General features: G+C 45.1%; 1 protein-coding gene across 5 annotated transcripts in view; it reads right to left on the bottom strand.

Annotated features, from left to right (window-relative positions):
• Positions 1-1,909: 1,909 nt before the first annotated feature.
• Positions 1,910-17,050, bottom strand: part of LOC136671549 (A-kinase anchor protein 13) — a 77,262-nt gene continuing 62,121 nt past the window's right edge. For 4 of the 5 annotated variants that reach the window (XM_066647269.1, XM_066647271.1, XM_066647273.1 and 1 more), the window contains 15 exons: positions 16,404-16,654; positions 14,800-14,925; positions 14,589-14,706; positions 13,088-13,339; positions 12,096-12,172; positions 11,126-11,307; positions 10,534-10,616; positions 10,116-10,286; positions 9,749-9,901; positions 9,187-9,248; positions 8,788-8,832; positions 8,243-8,293; positions 7,456-7,893; positions 5,978-6,266; positions 1,910-4,101 (listed from right to left, as the gene is read on the bottom strand). In XM_066647269.1, coding sequence (XP_066503366.1) covers positions 4,043-4,101; positions 5,978-6,266; positions 7,456-7,893; positions 8,243-8,293; positions 8,788-8,832; positions 9,187-9,248; positions 9,749-9,901; positions 10,116-10,286; positions 10,534-10,616; positions 11,126-11,307; positions 12,096-12,172; positions 13,088-13,339; positions 14,589-14,706; positions 14,800-14,925; positions 16,404-16,654 — 2,357 coding nt within the window. In that variant the 3' untranslated portion in view covers positions 1,910-4,042. The remainder of the gene's footprint in view (positions 4,102-5,977; positions 6,267-7,455; positions 7,894-8,242; positions 8,294-8,787; positions 8,833-9,186; positions 9,249-9,748; positions 9,902-10,115; positions 10,287-10,533; positions 10,617-11,125; positions 11,308-12,095; positions 12,173-13,087; positions 13,340-14,588; positions 14,707-14,799; positions 14,926-16,403; positions 16,655-17,050) is intronic. The other variant, XM_066647270.1, reaches the window with a different exon arrangement.

Below are 17,050 nucleotides of genomic sequence, written 5' to 3'. Positions count from 1 at the left end.
TACCTGCCACAAAATACTACAGCTCCGTTGAAGGGGACATTTTCTCCATATTTTCCGCAAGTGAACAGTTTGAGGCCTTGAAACATCGGATTTGACAAAATACCACAAGGATCAAACACACCAGCAGAATTTTCCCTAAAATTCTAAAGGACCCTGGTCTATTTTCCATCATATAATAGAATATGTCTCAATCATTCATTCATTATCTGTAACCCAGATTCACTGTATCCAGTTCAGGGTCGTGGTGGGTCCAGAGCCTACCTGGAATCATTGGATGCAAGGCGGGAACACACCCTGGAGGGGGCGCCAGTCCTTCACAGGGCAACACAGACACAAACGCACACAGACACATTCACTCACACCTACGGACACTTTTGAGTCGCCAATCCACCTATGAACGTGTGTTTTGGGACTGCGGAAGGAAACCCATGCAGACACAGGGAGAACACACCACACTCCTCACAGACAGTCACCCGGAGGAAACCCACGCAGACACAGGGAGAACACACCACACTCCTCACAGACAGTCACCCGGAGGAAACCCACGCAGACACAGGGAGAACACACCACACTCCTCACAGACAGTCACTCGGAGGAAACTCACACAGACACAGGGAGAACACACCACACTACCGCCTACCTGGAATCATTGGGCAGGAACACACCCTGGAGTGTGCGGCAGTCCTTCAAAGGACAACACACACACACTGATACATTCACTCACTCACACCTACTGGCACATTTGAGTCCCCAATCCACCTACCAACGTGTGTTTTTGGAGAGTGGGAGGAAACCGGAGCACCCGGAGGAAACCCACGCAGACACGAGGAGAACACACCACACTCCTCAGACAGTCACCCGGAGGAAACCCACGCAGACACAGGGAGAACACACCAACTCACAGACAGTCACCCGGAGCGGGAATCTAACCCACAACCTCTAGGCTCCTGGAGCTGTGCGACTGCGACACCTACCTGCTGCGCCACAAATGTGATAAACAGCCCTAAACGTAACGTACGCACTTTTCAGAATCCACATCTATCACTGTCCCGACTCAATGGGCTCCTCTTCTGCTTTGTTCGTCTCTTGCCTAAGGTCCATTAATGAAGTGAAAGTGAATCTGTTTAATCTGAGCTTAAGTCACGCTACGCAGGAGCTCTAAGTGGAAGAACGCGATTTAAGTCGACATTAATCTGTAACCATTCCGGATATTCCTCTCTGTGACGTTCTCCAGAGATCAGGGGGGTCTCGGCGCTGGCTGAGTGTTTTCTCTCAGTGATGCGTGGAGCTGGTGGGAGGTGGAGGTGGAACATGACGTTACAGGTGATATTACTCCCCCTTCACCCGCTGGTGCACGGTGATGTCATTAAAACTGTTTCAGAGGCAAGAAAACATCAAAACACTTTGGATACAGATGAATTCAGTCTTTTCAAAGCTACGATGAACATCATCTGATGAATCATGTCGAATGACCAGGGACAAGAGCTCTATCTGATGCTGAGGGTGACTTTAAAGGTGCAGTGTGTGAGATTTGCCAAGATCTATTTTCAGAAATGAAGTGTGGTACACAAAACCGTGTTTCCATTAGAATATAATCACATTTAAATATGAATCGCTGCGGGTTTGTTCGCTTAGAACAAGCCCTTCTTCTACTCGGGGAGGGGGTCGTACTCAGAGAGCTGTTTCTACAGCGGTGGCCCAGATCAGACGAACTAAACACTGGCTCATGACGATTTAGGCCGAAGCTCAGACTTGGAAAGGGAGGGAGGGAGGGGTAATCGTTTGGCTGCAATCTGCAGAGTCACCACTAGATGTCACTAATTCTTACACACTGCACCTTTAAGACCAAGATGTTAGTCTTAGGAAAGCACTGAAGATAATATCAATGTGTAATCAATTGAAACACGTTTTAGATTTGTTTATTATTCAGAGGACATTACATTTTTCCTCCAAACGTGGTGATCACAGATAAATAGACTTCTTACAAAATATTAAAATCAACCACAAATTAAACACGTGGTCCATTCTTATACAGTTAACATCTTTCACAAATTATTTACAAAACATTTGCCCTTTTTTTTTTTTTTACAGAGTTTATCAAGAAAACAACACAAATACAAAGTATTTCTTACTTTATCTTCTTTAAACAAAAGGTTTGAAACCTGCGCTCCTGAGAAAATGCTGGGTTCGACTTTAGTGCATTTCATCGTTCGTGTTAAGGCTACGCCACTGTACTTTTTACGAACAATTACCAAATATACACCGTTGACATATCCCTGCTTAATTCTTATGGAAAGCCTGCGAAACTAAATGAAAACATCCTGGATGTCTTAAGGCCATAGAGGAGTTCTTCTATGGGAATATGAGCTACGGGTGTGGTGTTCCCTCCTCTTTTCTGTACTCAAGGACCATTGGACCTGATCAGGGTGTGCAGTGGGCGGCACTGTCCCTTTAATCGAGCCTGCAGGGGTCACCTTAAATCCTGGAGACATACAGGAATCTCTGTCGTCCCCTGCTGGTCGAGTGTATTCAGTGCACCAAGTGCTACCTGAAAAGAACTAACTGCTCGAATGTGGGTTAGATTTCCATCTCAGATCATTTATTCACCAACGGACGACAATAAGAAAACATCACACACACACACACACACACACACAGGCCTGTGGAGCGTCTCGGTGTAGAACCATTCTTTTAAAAGGTCTTCCATAGAAATATCGCAGGGCGCATGTTTTGGTGCATGATGAAATACATAGACACTTTTAGCCAAAGTCCAAACAGTAAATAAAAGTGGGCAGAAGGTTATTCTGACCTCAGGGAGCAGAGCTGGTTGTTGAGTCTGTGCCACAGAACGCCGAGCTGATTCTGTATTCCGAGGGAGCTGCGTTCTCTGTGCGGACGCTACCCGTCCAGCAGGTAACTTCCCTTTCAGGACTCGCTTCATATATTTACACTTTAGTCCTTAAGCTTTGTCTAGAATTAGGACAGGAACCCAGGCGCGGTCTCCGGAGCATTCAGTTACTCCTGGTTTTGAATCCCAAATACGTACAATTCGTACAGTGAACGACGCACTGTCAGCTTCTGTTTAAAGGAGTATTTAACCCAAGCTTCAAAGTTACTGCAGAAGAGTCTGGGTTTGTAGAGAAACCTAAAGAGGTCAGTGTTAGTGGCGGTGATAGGAACCAGACCACAGTGCTTATGTTTACTCACTGAAAGTGTAGCGTAAAAATAGTGAAGTAACTCACCGCCTGATTCTTGAGACACGGTCTTATGACCAGTCTGTTCTGAGGGGGAATGTGGGCCTAGTGTATTCTTAGGCACATCCAGGACACTGAGTTACATGCAGGATGTTGTAGGGCAACTTCAGATTTGGTTCCTATCACTTCAGTACACTCTGAATGATTATATTTTTAACCCAGTGACTAAATAACTTAATCGGAGGGACACTCTTTTAAAGACGTTGTTGGGTCGTTAACGCCTGCACCCGTCGTCACCGTGATGACGTAATCGTACGAGATACGGGGTGTAAAGTGCTTGGTGGTTTTTAAAACGAAAGCCAAAGCTCTTTAAAAAGGAGAAGGTTCAGAGAGAACCGCCTCCTGAGAGAAAACCAGTGACCTCCTGCTTAACGACTGTGAACCTGAATGTACAGGCTATTCATATCCTCTTTAATAAAAAGGGAAGTCCTCCTTAAAGTCTTCTAGATAGAACTCGGGGGAATAGGTGAGGGAAGAGTAAACTGAGGTCAGATGAGAGAAGTCCAGTCGAGTTGGTAACATTCAGAGGTGAGTGAATTGCACATACAGAAACATGTCCAACACACACACACACACACACATACATACACACACACACACACTCAGGACATGGAATGAAAAGGTTTCAGGGCAAGTGTGCCCTGATTAGCGTGGCACTCTGTGCCAGGGACGTGGCGAGGGGGCACTTTGGCAGGCGTCCTGCGTAGAGTTACATTCAGCTGGTGCAGATAGCTTAGAGAGGGGGGAGGGGGGGGGGTATCGTGGGCTGATTGAAAGTGAAGGCCAAGTCAGCAGAAGAAAATCTCTCCATCCAGCGGAGGCTCGGTCAGAGGCAGCAGATGGGATTCTGTAGAAAGATAGAGGTGACCTTTACAATCAGAGAAACTCTCGCTAGTTCACACTGCGCAGAACGCTAAACGTCCAGGTGATCATCGCTGATGTCTGTTTACGAAGAAAATAAATAAATAACCGTGGATCTACAGACAGAGTAAAACATGAGGTTGTTGTTGTGTCAAAACCGTAATAACTCCATTTTCTTTCAGCTCTGTGAATATTTCATAATGGAAGCTGTGTTTCTGTAAATCATCATTACACTGAAGAGAATGGATTAGCCCCAGTGACAGAAATTACCTGAAAGATGAGGACAACAGGCTAAAAGCTAAAGACAGCGCAGTAGTTCATTGCTATCTTCTGTTTAACTTCCATTAGAATCTTTTAACTGGAGTCCATTTTGTTTTAAATAAGTGCAGAAACATTGTTTTTAGTCATTTTATTATTTTTAACACATTAGACGAGGGGTGTTCAGTAATTTCTTGGTGTAGGTGTGAAGTTCAAGGGAATTGATTATATTTTTAATTTTCTATGTAATCACCCTTAACTTCTTAACATTAGTTAGATCTTTTAAAGTAGCTTTTTAAAGGCTAAGCACCAGCGATATGAAAGTGTCAAACAAATAAATACAGTGGAATTTGAGTCCCCCCCCCCCCAGCGGTGTTGGGAAACTCTAATAGGCGTCTTGCCTGTGACGTAGATGGTGGACAACAACTCTAGAAGCTGCACTTAATTTAATGCAAAATGATGAAAAGGTGTGTTGTTTGTGGCTGCAATCATTCAATGTACAGTGGGACATCTGTGAACAAATGGCCCAAAGATCCCAAAATATCCAGAAAACGGACTATATTTGTCCACTTTAAACGGGCACTTTGGAAAGGACCCTCCGCTCACTCCGTTATCTGTAGCTCATTTCACTGGCGCTTTTCCAACAATATGGGCATGTAAGGACACCAACGAAAGGTGTTCAAGAGCCTCTGTAACATGGAGGTAAACAGGTGAGGACACTCACTTCGCCTGTTTTAGTTGGTGTTAGTTAACGTTAGCTTGACTCGCTAAACTCGGTGCTCAGATTATACTCGGCTACGTAGCTGCATTACGGAGGTTTATAGTGTCGGATGAATTCGAGTTCGACTTCGATCACATTTACAAGAATAACGATACCTCTACATTTGAGTTTAGCTTATTGCTAGGCTATTGTCATGAATAATGTTGGTTATTTAGCTAGATACTGTCATAACAGTCAGTCATAACGGTGTTTTACCGCGGCGTTGTTCAGCTGTTGTCCACCAGTGACGTCACGGTCGCGTTCAAGAATTTCCGTAGCGAGCTCGGGTTTTTCCGTTAATTTAATAAAATTGTCAGTTTTAAAGCAAATTAAGCTGCTATTTTCATTTTAATTCATACTTATATCTGTCAGGAACTACAATAATGTGAAATATTCATTAAGTGGTGCTTAGCCTTTAAGTCCCTTGAACAGAAAAATGATAATGTATCGCTCTCATCTGAAATACGCTTTTAAATGAGATCTTTATTCAGATTTGGAACGCGGTAACAATCCCTCAACATCCTCGTGTTACGGAGAATGGTTTTCGTAGTTCTTGCAAAACAAATGCTCAAAATGGGCTCCTGTTTTCTTTATATCGCCTCAGAAAGTGTCGCTTACTTTAAACGTTATAAAATGCCCTGAGGACCTCAGTAGTGCATTATATTCACAGTCAGAACTTATATTCGTGTAGAGATCAGTGCGAACGCTAACAGTCAGGATTAGTTACGACACCGCAGACCTCCCCAACTGTTTGTATGTAGGATGCAAGTGGTGTGATGCACTAAATTCACTGCAAATCCCGTTGTTTTATTTGACCGCTCTAGCACCTTAAAGTGGAGCTAACCTGCTTCCTGAGAGGGCTTGTTCTTGCTTTTCTTCTTCTTCTTCTCTTTCTTAGTGAGCTGGAGCAGGCTTTTCTGGGCCTGTTTTTGTCCGTCAGTGCTCGTGGCTTTGGGCCCCAGGGAGAAGGGGTTGAGGTTGCGGCCCTTTTGTTTGGAGTCCATCCTGGAGAGGGAGTTTTTCCTGGAGCTGGCCGACAGCTCAGCCTCCCCCAGGTCCCGCTCCACTGAGCTGCTGCTCTGGATGTTCACGGAATCCTCCGAGGTGCTGGAGGGGGTCCTGTTCACGCGCTTCTGCAGGACACACAATCAATAACAATCACGGTCAACACTCTTTTGGTCTGAAGTATCTTGTCTGCTTCCTTTGTTTATGCCTTTTCATAGGTCGAGTGTCTGTGACTCGTGTAGTAAGATATAAATAATTTAAAGCTTGCTACAACATCCCCAAGGATAAATAACAAATGGGTTTCTCGGACCATGCACTAATCAATATGCCAGCAAGGTTAAGAAAAAGCTCCAACTCAACATACTAACAAAGCGTATTGATTTTCCGGTAACAAACTTTCAACAGTGGCGATGTGTAGTTTCTGAAGTAATGCTCAGAAGGGATACATTTTGTGGACTTATGGATGTGAAGTAATGGTACCACAGTAATGGAGAAATGCGCCAACTTTTCAAACTTTCTTGATTTTACACCTAACTTTAAGATTTAAAGGAATTCATTCAGTGTGGTTTGATGCGAAAGGCTACATTCTACAGAAAATTATTCAAAGTGATGGTGCAAGGAAACAGTTGTAAGGACCATAAAAACATTCATTTATTTATACATTCATTCGTCTTTTATAACCACTACATCCTTTTTAGGGTCACTGTGGGCCCAGAGCACAGTGCACAGTCACACAGCTCCAGGGTCCTGGAGGTTGTGGGTTCGGGTTCTGCTCTGGGTGACTGTCTGTGAGGAGTGTGGTGTGTTCTCCCTGTGTCTGCGTGGGTTTCCTCCGGGTGACTGTCTGTGAGGAGTGTGGTGTGTTCTCCCTGTGTCTGCGTGGGTTTCCTCCAGGTGACTGTCTGTGCGGAGTGTGGTGTGTTCTCCCTGTGTCTGCGTGGGTTTCCTCCGGGTGACTGTCTGTGAGGAGTGTGGTGTGTTCTTCCTGTGTCTGCGTGGGTGTCCTCCGGGTGACTGTCTGTGAGGAGTGTTGTGTGTTCTCCCTGTGTCTGCGTGGGTTTCCTCCGGGTGCTCCGGTTTCCTCCCACTGTCCAAAAACACACGTTGGTAGGTGGATTGGGGACTCAAATGTGCCAGTAGGTGTGAGTGAGTGAATGTGTCAGTGTGTGTGTGTTGCCCTGTGAAGGACTGTCGCACACTCCAGGGTGTGTTCCTGCCCAATGATTCCAGGTAGGCTCTGGACCCACCGTGACCCTGAACTGGATAAGCGCTTACAGATAATGAGTGAATGAATAATTTAAATGACTCTTAACCCACCTCTGTCTCACTGAGAAACTCAAGCATCTCCATCTGCCTGTTCATTTGCTCCCTCTCTCTCTCCAGCTTCCTCTGAGCATCCCTCAATCTCTCCAGGTCTTTCTGGTAATCCTCTTTTCTCCCCTGCAGCTCCTTGCGTGCCTCCTCCAGGTCCCTGCGCCTCCTCTGCGCCTCCACCTCCTTGGAGTTGAATACTGACTCTCGGTCCATCAGCTCTTTCTCTCGCGCCTCCCACTCCTTTTCTCTGCGCCTCCTCTCCTCGGCGTGAGCGGCCTGCTGGCGCTGCAGTGCGGCTGCTTCCTGGCGGTGGCGCTCCAGACTGCGCTGTTTCTCCTGCTCCACCAGAGAGGGCGGCCGTGAGGAGGGACGAGAGGAAGGACGCTCAGTCAGGGCCTGACGCCGGTCCTCGATCACAGTGTCCTGCTGGACCACTACGGCCTGAACAGCACACACAAACACAAACACAGGTCAGGGTTCATCGGTTGATGTAGGTAGCAGTCGGCTTCTGTGGTGGTTAGCGTGGCTAGTGTAACCCTGCTGCATACAGCACACTACAGAAATCCTTGGGCAAGACTCCTAAAGTATTTACGATGATTGTATTCACCTTTTACTTAAATGTAACTTAAACATATTTAAATCCAACATCTTTGACATTCATATGAAACACGTGGTCACTCCGGCAACCTGCAGTACCTTATAGGAAGTGTAGGGGGCGATAAAGATCATTTTGATGCGTTAAACCTGCGTTAAAACACTTGTGGGTTATGTAAGAGATTCAGCAACACACCTGCAGTGAGTTGAGGAGATCATGGAGATGAGTAACACTGCTCAGGACCTGCTGTAGAAAACAAACGTTATCCTTTAATCCTAATGGCATTTAGAATGACACGTACACATACCACACACACACACGCACTTACATACTTAAAAGGCTCTTATGTAGGATGGGAAAGGGACATTATCGATTTCTTAGCATGCTTTCAAATGCAGTGATCACACTGGGGACAATGACCCTTGCTTCAGATGTGTGTCCATGATATTGTCATTGGATTTTCTCCCACATTGTGTTGTCTGATGATTTGTGACCAGAAAGTCAAAAAGAATTCAATACGCGTGGGTTTGTTTTTCAGGAAACTAGCCATGTTAAGCATGCAAGTCAATAACCAGCTCTCAATGCATCGGTTTTTTAAAGAAATAAGTAGATAAACAGTAAGCTGACACTAAATTATCCATACACAGCATACAGGTGTTAGCCTGCGTCACTTGCAGTCTTTAAGGCGGCTAAATCCCCTGACTGGTGCTAACTAGTGTCATTGGAAGAGATGGTGGTACCTCGCTGTTCCTCTTCAGCAGCAGCAGCAGGTTAGTGTTTCCCCCCTGTGGAGAAGACAAAGCAGTGAGTGTAGGCAAGCAGCGCGACTCCTTTAATCAGGCCGACTCCCACAGGGCCCCGGCCCCTGGCCTCGGCCCCCGGCCCGCCACGGCGCTGCTCATTACGAGCACTAAAGAGCCTGGCTTCAGAGCACACTCCTGATGCACACTCCCTCCTCCCCCCTCCCTTCACTGAGCTCTTGTTCCACTCCGACTCCCTTTAGCTCTTAGTTCTGACAGGAAATATAACCCAGACTCGCTGAGCAATCGGAACTGCGGTGTTCCTGGTGAACTAACGAGCGGACGTGTGGATTATGGAGTGAGGAATCTACGAAAAGGTGAGAATGAAATGATCCTCACCTTCTTCAGAACACCGTCAGACTCCGTCCTCCGCAGGTCCTCACCTTCTTCTTTATCTCCGTCTGCAAAAACCAGAGCAATGAATTATTATTCGTATTAAAACAAGTAATTATGAGTCACACATCACCCCAATTAATTTATATTTGCAATTACTGCCCAAACTAAGTCAATACAAAATACTGATGTACTATAGTAATTCACGTGTAAACGATACACACATTTCAATGAAGTTAATTCAGTACCTGATTTCAGTGTGTGAAAGACTGTGTACCAAAACAGATATGAAAGTAATAGCTTTTCCAAGCTGACTCTAATTGGCATCTAATATAGAATGCAGAGTGAAGAATGGGAATTGTGGGCTGCTGCAGTGCAAGGGAGATTTTCAAATATTTATAGCATTTTTAATTCGATAAATAGATGACAAATGCTAGCGCTTGATGTTCACTCTGTATTATTTCCCCAATGGTGAATACAATTAGAATAAAACAAGGCAGTGTGAGCAGCAGGGTGATGTAAACAGTAGACAGTAGAGTGTAAACACAGTGCAGGAGGAGGGTCTCACGTTTGGAGATGTTCATCTGGTGGCTGTCAAAGCCTCCGAAGGTTTCGGCTCGACGAGGTAAACAAACGGACACCGTGCTGCCCGGAGGACTGACCGCCTGCTGACCCACTGCCCCTCCCAGGCTGCTATTGACCAGGGTCTGCAACATCTCCACTGTCACACACACAGGCACACACGTCACTAACTGCGTTACATTAAGTGAGTTAGCGAAGACTTCTGGAGGACACTGGGGGGTGGAAATGAGACCTAATGAAGCCACCAGGGAGACTGCTCTGATGAGGGACAAAAATGGCCGACCAATGAATAATAAAGAAGTTACAAAGTACTGAAACGTTCTCTTTTAAATTCTTCATACAGTTCCTGTCACCTTGTTTAATGGCTTCCTTCATGATGTGCTCTCCTCTGGGAACGTCATCGTTACAGGCCCTGAACAGCATCTTCTCCTCGGGAGACGACGGACACTCACACATGTCATGGAACAGCTTCGATTTCTCCTGCAGTAGAGCAATGATCTGATCATCCTTCCTCTGCAGCATGTCTGAGAGAGAGAGAGAGAGAGACAGAGAGAGAGAGACATGTAGGAGGGATACAGGGAATGGAACGGTAGTGTGGGTGTAAGACAGAAAGACATGAAGAGAGACGGAGAAAGGCAGTAGAACAGAGAGAGACAGAGGGAGTCGGGTGAGAGGACCGAATCTTCAATGAGAATTGTAGCTTGTCAGTGATAATACCTTTGAAACTGCACAACCTTTAACTAAACAGCTGGGACACAGCTTACATCTCACCTCTCATCTCCTTGGCTTTGGACTCCAGCAGCTTTTTATCCTCCTCTGTCTCACTGGGGATACCTTCATCTTCGTCTTTCTCTCTGTAAAAACAGCCAGTGATGAAATATCAGCTCTGACCGTGGGTGTCAGCGTGCTAGCATTTTAAAATTAGGCGTACTGTTTCAGTATTTAATATTTACGGTGACTGTCGTTATTTGATTAACACGTGTATCACTTGTCATACCAGACTACGTCATTAACTGCTAACCATCTGATTCCTAGTGGCCAGCGTGAGCAGAAAGAATTGTGTGTGCTTCTCACTCTCAAAGCTTCGGTCAGTTAACTATATAAATATTTGTAATAATACAGGGGGTGATAACATTGTATACATAAATACACAAGTGTTTTTCCACAAACACATCGGCAGCGTACAGAAGCTTGTCAATGAACGGTTCATAAAAGCACAGTTATACCTTAAAGAAAATATATAAACCCACAGTAACTACAGCACAAGTGTATGTTATTGCTGTGTATAATATTATAAATTGTAATAATATAATAACTTTGTATTAAAATCTAAACTAATTCCGGAGTTAGTTCTGTTACTCACATGGAGTGCATGGCGTCCTGGATGAGCTGTATCCAGGTGTTGCGCTCCTCTCGGGAGCTGGCGTGAACCTCCACCATCTCGGGAGGCTGGATTCCCGCTGCAATGAGGAAGAGGCCACGGTCCTCGTTGGCCACTTCTCTAACTATCAGCTTCTGTAGAGAAATCACAGTGGCACGCTGGTCCTGGAGAGAGAGAGAGAGAGAGAGAGAGAGAGAGAGAGAGAGAGAGGGCATTGTGGGTGGAGCCAGAGGAGGGGTGGGTTAGAGAGGAAAGAAAAGGTACAGTTGAGTAAAGCAATAACGCTGCTTCTGTTCAATAAATCTGCCACCATTTTGGATCAAACACGTGAGAGCAACACAAGGTAACGTTAACTTTAATTTCTAGTACCTGTGAAAACAAACTGCAGTGTTGAGGCTGTACTTGAGCCTATGTACCTCACACTGAGCTATACGCCTCAAAATTATGTTACAAAATGCATCAAAAAGGGGACGGAGTATGAAGTCTGTGACTTAAATTGTGACCCACTCAAACCCAGAAGCCTCCAAGGAGACGTGCCCTTTTGTAATAAAATATTGTTCAATTAGTGGGAATTGCTATTTCCCTTATATTTGTTGGTGCTTATTATATCGAGAACATTTTGTAAAAAGATGTGACAGGCAAGGGATCTGTGCAAAGCAGGGAAATTCCCTCAGTACTGAGCCATTTTGGTATAAATCAAATAAATCAAATTGAAGCTCTAAAAAGAAGCACTGCAGTTGACTGAAGAATGAAGAAGGAAAACATATCAAATGCTTGTATAACTGCTGGATTGCTCTTAGGCTGCCAAGAGCCTCACAAAGTCAGCGTCTTTATTAAAACTTGCAACAGGAGTACTCCGCTTAACCATGGGCCTGGGTAAACTTACGACACTCAAGTGCTGAGACTGCACCGACGGGGGGAAAAAAAAAAAGAGCCAAAGGTAATTACGTACCAGAGAGGCAAAGACGTATTTCTGGTCCTTCTCTTGCAGGAACACCAAGACGTCAGAGAGAAGCAAAGCCTGAACATCTGTTGAACATCAATCCAGAAACAATAATGCATTGATCAGTAGGATGTGATAAGTTTAGGATGTGATATAGATACAACAACAGATATTTTGCCAATTACAGAAATATATACATATCTCTGGGTATAATTCTTTATGTATAGTTCCCTTGTTGAAGTCTCTGATCCAGGCTGTTCTATGATACTTCCACCACCATGCTTTACCCTACTCTGCTGTAAGTGTCCTTTATATCTATGGTCGTCTAGCCACTACTTTTTCACTATTCATTCATTCATTATCTGTAACCCTTATCCAGTTCAGGGTCGCGGTGAGTCCAGAGCCTACCTGGAATCATTGGGCGCAAGGCGGGAATACACCCTGGAGGGGGCGCCAGTCCTTCACAGGGCAACACACACACTCACACCTACGGACACTTCTGAGTCACCAATCCACCTACCAACGTGTGTTTTTGGACTGTGGGAGGAAACCGGAGCACCCGGAGGAAACCCACGCAGACACAGGGAGAACACACCAACTCCTCACAGACAGTCACCCGGAGTGGGAATCGAATCCACAACCTCCAGGCCCCTGGAGCTGTGTGACTGCGACACCTACCTGCCGTACCACTGTGCCACCTTTTTCACTAATTCAACAATGTATTTGTGTTCCTTGAGGGCCATTTTGTGAACTAGTCGGACCAGTTTTATATTTCACTTTCAGACAATTTATATATTTACATGGAAACTGCTTAAATACAAGTGTAAGAATCGTCTTCTTCTTTTACATTTAAAGTGAAATGTAACCCATTTTCATCTATTTTTAAAAACAAATAAAATATCGTGCCTACATCAAACCCAAATATATAAAGTTTCAAGGGGACTCTTTCTTATTCCACTGTAAAAGTGGCTAATAAAAACCTGAAAAGGGACAGTCTTTACCCTTTAATCTGCCTGCGCTGCCTTTCAGCTGCAGCGGGCCGTCGTGGAGAAGCTTTCTGCCTCGTATGAGGTCTTCTCGAGCGAACATCTGACCACTCTTCATGCGCATAATGGACTTGCCATCTGTCCGGTTATAGATCTCCTTCAGTCTCCTCTTCTTCTCGTGCTCATTAACTTTACTGTCCACGGCAGCTATTACCTCTTTGACGAGTTGCAGAGCTTGGCTCAGGTCCTCGTAGTCCTCTTCGCTCTCTGTTTATGCATGCGCAAACACACACACACAGCACAAGGTGAATGATCAAAAGCCCCTCGACCAAGCAACAAGCCTGCTTTGTTTCATTCCACACATGTTTAGACTAGACTAAGCTCCCTTAAAAATATAAGCCTCCTTTCAAGTTGTCTTTGAAGGCAAGCTAGTTGTTTTCAGCGAGCCCATTCTCTTAAATCTCGCTTTGCTTTTGTCTCGTGGCTCGTCGGGAACTTAACCAAAAACCCTTTCAGCTGTCCTACTTAACATACAGCAAACACTTGGCAGCTGTTTGCGGCGCACACACGGTGTATACACACGGCACCTCATATGGGCAGCCGCGGAGCCGTCCATAAGATGAGCATGTTTACAGAGTGAGAAATATGGCCGCATTATTTAAACACAGACGGATGAGTTGGCTCTGGGCTGAGACTTTAGAAGGACTCGTTATCTGGCTAATGCCCAGGTCTCTAACGGCTGCTTGAGAATTAAGCTCACATTTGAGGGTGTTTCAGAACTTGGAGCTTGGATTTTATCAAGCATTTAACTGTTTTCAAACTCAGGTGTGGTACAGATAACCCATTTCCACCGCACCTGGAAAACAGTCCACCACAGTGCTTCAGAACTAGAGAGTCGGTCGATCTGACACATTATTACACACTACTTTCATTTATATAACGGTGGTGCAGAGAAATGGAATTCAGAAGAACAACATCTGAAGCTCCTCTTTCTTCTTATCTGACTGTACATTTCCATGAATGGTTATTTGTTTCCATTGACTAGGTTTTGATGGGGAAAGACAAAGAGATATTTGTCCTAACAGTGTGAGAGCAGTTAGTGGAGGCTGTGGGGTGACCAGGCATTTGTCATATCTTTATCATCGCTGCACATCCTGAAAGCTCTTGAAAACTGTTCCTCAATTATCAGTGTGTACGTAAAGGAGGGGTGCACCCAGAACCCCAGTTCAAACCCTGTTCTTCTTCAGGAACTGGATCATACACCAATTATATGTAATTTTAGTTCAAAATTAAACATTGTTAAATGTAGAGCTCTGAGATCTTTGCACTTTTTGTGATGTGGCTTGTCACTCATCCAGAAATAACCGCTCGATCTACAGTCTCAATCCACGACTCCAGAAACCAAACCTGTGACGATGACCCCTTTCAATGACCTGAATCGATCCTGGATCCTGGACTTAAAAAACTCAGACTGAAGAGTGAGAGTGCCCTTCGGCGCTGCGATAAAGACACTCACCTTTAGTGTGCTGTAGAATCCTCTGCATTAGGACTGGGTACTTTGTTATTCTCTGTGTGACTAATAAAATGCATTCTGGGATGCCTAGCCGCCGGACAATGCTGCTGCTCATCTTTTTCTGAAAGAACAGGTTACCATCATTTGAATGAGAGGCTGGATGACCATGAGAATTTGTTTTTATATAAAGGCAAAATCACATAAATATAAAAACCTTGATAAAAGTCTGGAAGCGCTTGTCTTTGGCGTGTAGCTCCTTGTATAAGTTTACGGCTTCGTTGTGACGGCTGCAGAACTTGCCGTAGACTTTCTTCATGGTTTCAGCTCTGGACCCTGAGAACTAGAGGACACCACACAGAGCAATCAATCTAACGTCCGTCTCTGAGAAGGTAAAATGCATTGAAGAGGCATCAAAATAAATCAAGAGTTCCAATTAATTGTATGTGAGATCTATTATTCGCCAGTTGGGTTTTGGGTTCTGTAACTGCTGCGTAGTGCTCTGTCCCAGATATCTGACACATTTCAGCCTGATCTTGACCACTTTTAGGACTTATGGCTCAATTATAGCACTGCCGTGTATTGCGTGGGCAGGATGTGGGCCAAAAATGTGGTCCACAACACACCTGACATCTGCCTCATGTAAAGAGTTAGAGACATAGTCATTCAAGCCCAAATATGGGCCATAAGAGAACTGCAAACATTTGGGCCAAATGTTCATTGCTCGGCGGCACAGTGGTGCAGCAGGTAGTGTCGCAGTCACACAGCTCCAGGGGCCTGGAGGTTGTGGGTTCGATTCCCACTCCGGGTGACTGTCTGTGAGGAGTTGGTGTGTTCTCTCTGTGTCTGCGTGGGTTTCCTCCGGGTGACTGTCTGTGAGGAGTGTGGTGTGTTCTCCCTGTGTCTACGTAGGTTTCCTCCGGGTGACTGTCTGTGAGGAGTGTGGTGTGTTCTCCCTGTGTCTACGTAGGTTTCCTCCGGGTGATTGTCTGTGAGGAGTGTGGTGTGTTCTCCATGTGTCTGCGTGGGTTTCCTCCGGGTGACTGTCTGTGAGGAGTGTGGTGTGTTCTCCCTGTGTCTGTGTGAGTTTCCTCCAGGTGACTGTCTGTGAGGAGTGTGCTTTGTTCTCCCTGTGTCCGCGTGGGTTTCCTCTGGATGCTCCGGTTTCCTCCCACAGTCCAAAAACACACGTTGGTAGGTGGATTGATGACTCAAAAGTGTCCGTAGGTGTGAGTGTGTGTGAATGTGTGTGTTGCCCTGTGAAGGACTGGCGCCCCCTCCAGGGTGTATTCCCTCCTTGCGCCTAATGATTCCAGGTAGGCTCTGGACCCACCGCGACCCTGAACTGGATAAGCGGTTACAGATAATGAATTAATGAATGTTCATTGCTCTTTGGGGTAGCTCCTCCAGTCACATCTCTGTATCTATAATTCCTCATAGCACTTTAATAATCAGATCTGACTGATTTGTTGTGATATGTCAGGTGTCATGCTGAATGGAGTGGTCATCTTGAGATCAAACAAGAAACGATAACTTACAATAACAAACATTATATCATTCATTAACATTAACATTCATCAACATTATGCATTCAAAATATGGCATTTTGAATGCATTTTGTTGCCTAATTCTGGTTGATTTTATGCTGAAGTAAATCTGTGCACTGGTGACATTTTTTTATTTCAATGTATTTATGTCTGATATCAGCCAAAAAGTGTTTGTAAAGAGCCTAGTGTGAAAATCAGCATAAGATGTTGCCTAATTTGACCAGGAGCTCACAACTGTAAATAAAATCTCACTTGACCTCCCGTCTCTTCTCACCTGGTTGATCAGAATGTCTCCGATCCTGTTGATAACGAAGCCATTTTCTGCGTCCTCCTGCTTAGCCTCTTTCTTTCTTTCCAGCAGGCTGCTGAAGAAGTGCGTGTGGAGCTCCATCAGGTCATCCAGCATGGGGAAAACCTTCTCCACCGTCTGAGGTTCCAGCTGCACTTCCTTCAACAGGCCCTTATTGTACACATCGGCCATGATCCGGAGCGTCCGGACATGATGCATTTCAGTCTGGATCAGCTCTGGAGGGAGAGAATGATTGTGGTTATAAGCAATTGCTGATGGAGTATAGTGTGTTTATCTTTCACAAAACAATCCGAAAATAATGGTTGCAGACAGAGCAGCTGAGGAGGGAGTATCAGAGGACATCGAGCTGAAACTAGGCTTTAGATCAAAGCTGTACGACATATTTAGGTCATATTTGGAAACACTTTCCTGTAGGGAGATGGATACCAAAAACAAGAGGGCTCCGGAGGGCTGCAGGACATCCTTCAGGACCAAGCCACCTCTAACATCTTTAGTGGTGGTGGGCTATGGACTGTGGACCCTTCTTCATTCAATACAAGAATGTTTTTTAGACCTGAAGCCACTCTCCCAGATCTTGCGTGGGTGTTAAGTGTCTCATTTTCTCTCTGTAT

Source organism: Hoplias malabaricus, chromosome 16 (genome assembly GCF_029633855.1).
Source record: "Hoplias malabaricus isolate fHopMal1 chromosome 16, fHopMal1.hap1, whole genome shotgun sequence".
Taxonomy (NCBI): Eukaryota; Metazoa; Chordata; class Actinopteri; order Characiformes; family Erythrinidae; genus Hoplias; species Hoplias malabaricus.
The sequence above is the reverse complement of the archived record's forward strand: the minus strand, read 5'-3'. Positions and strand labels throughout refer to the sequence as shown.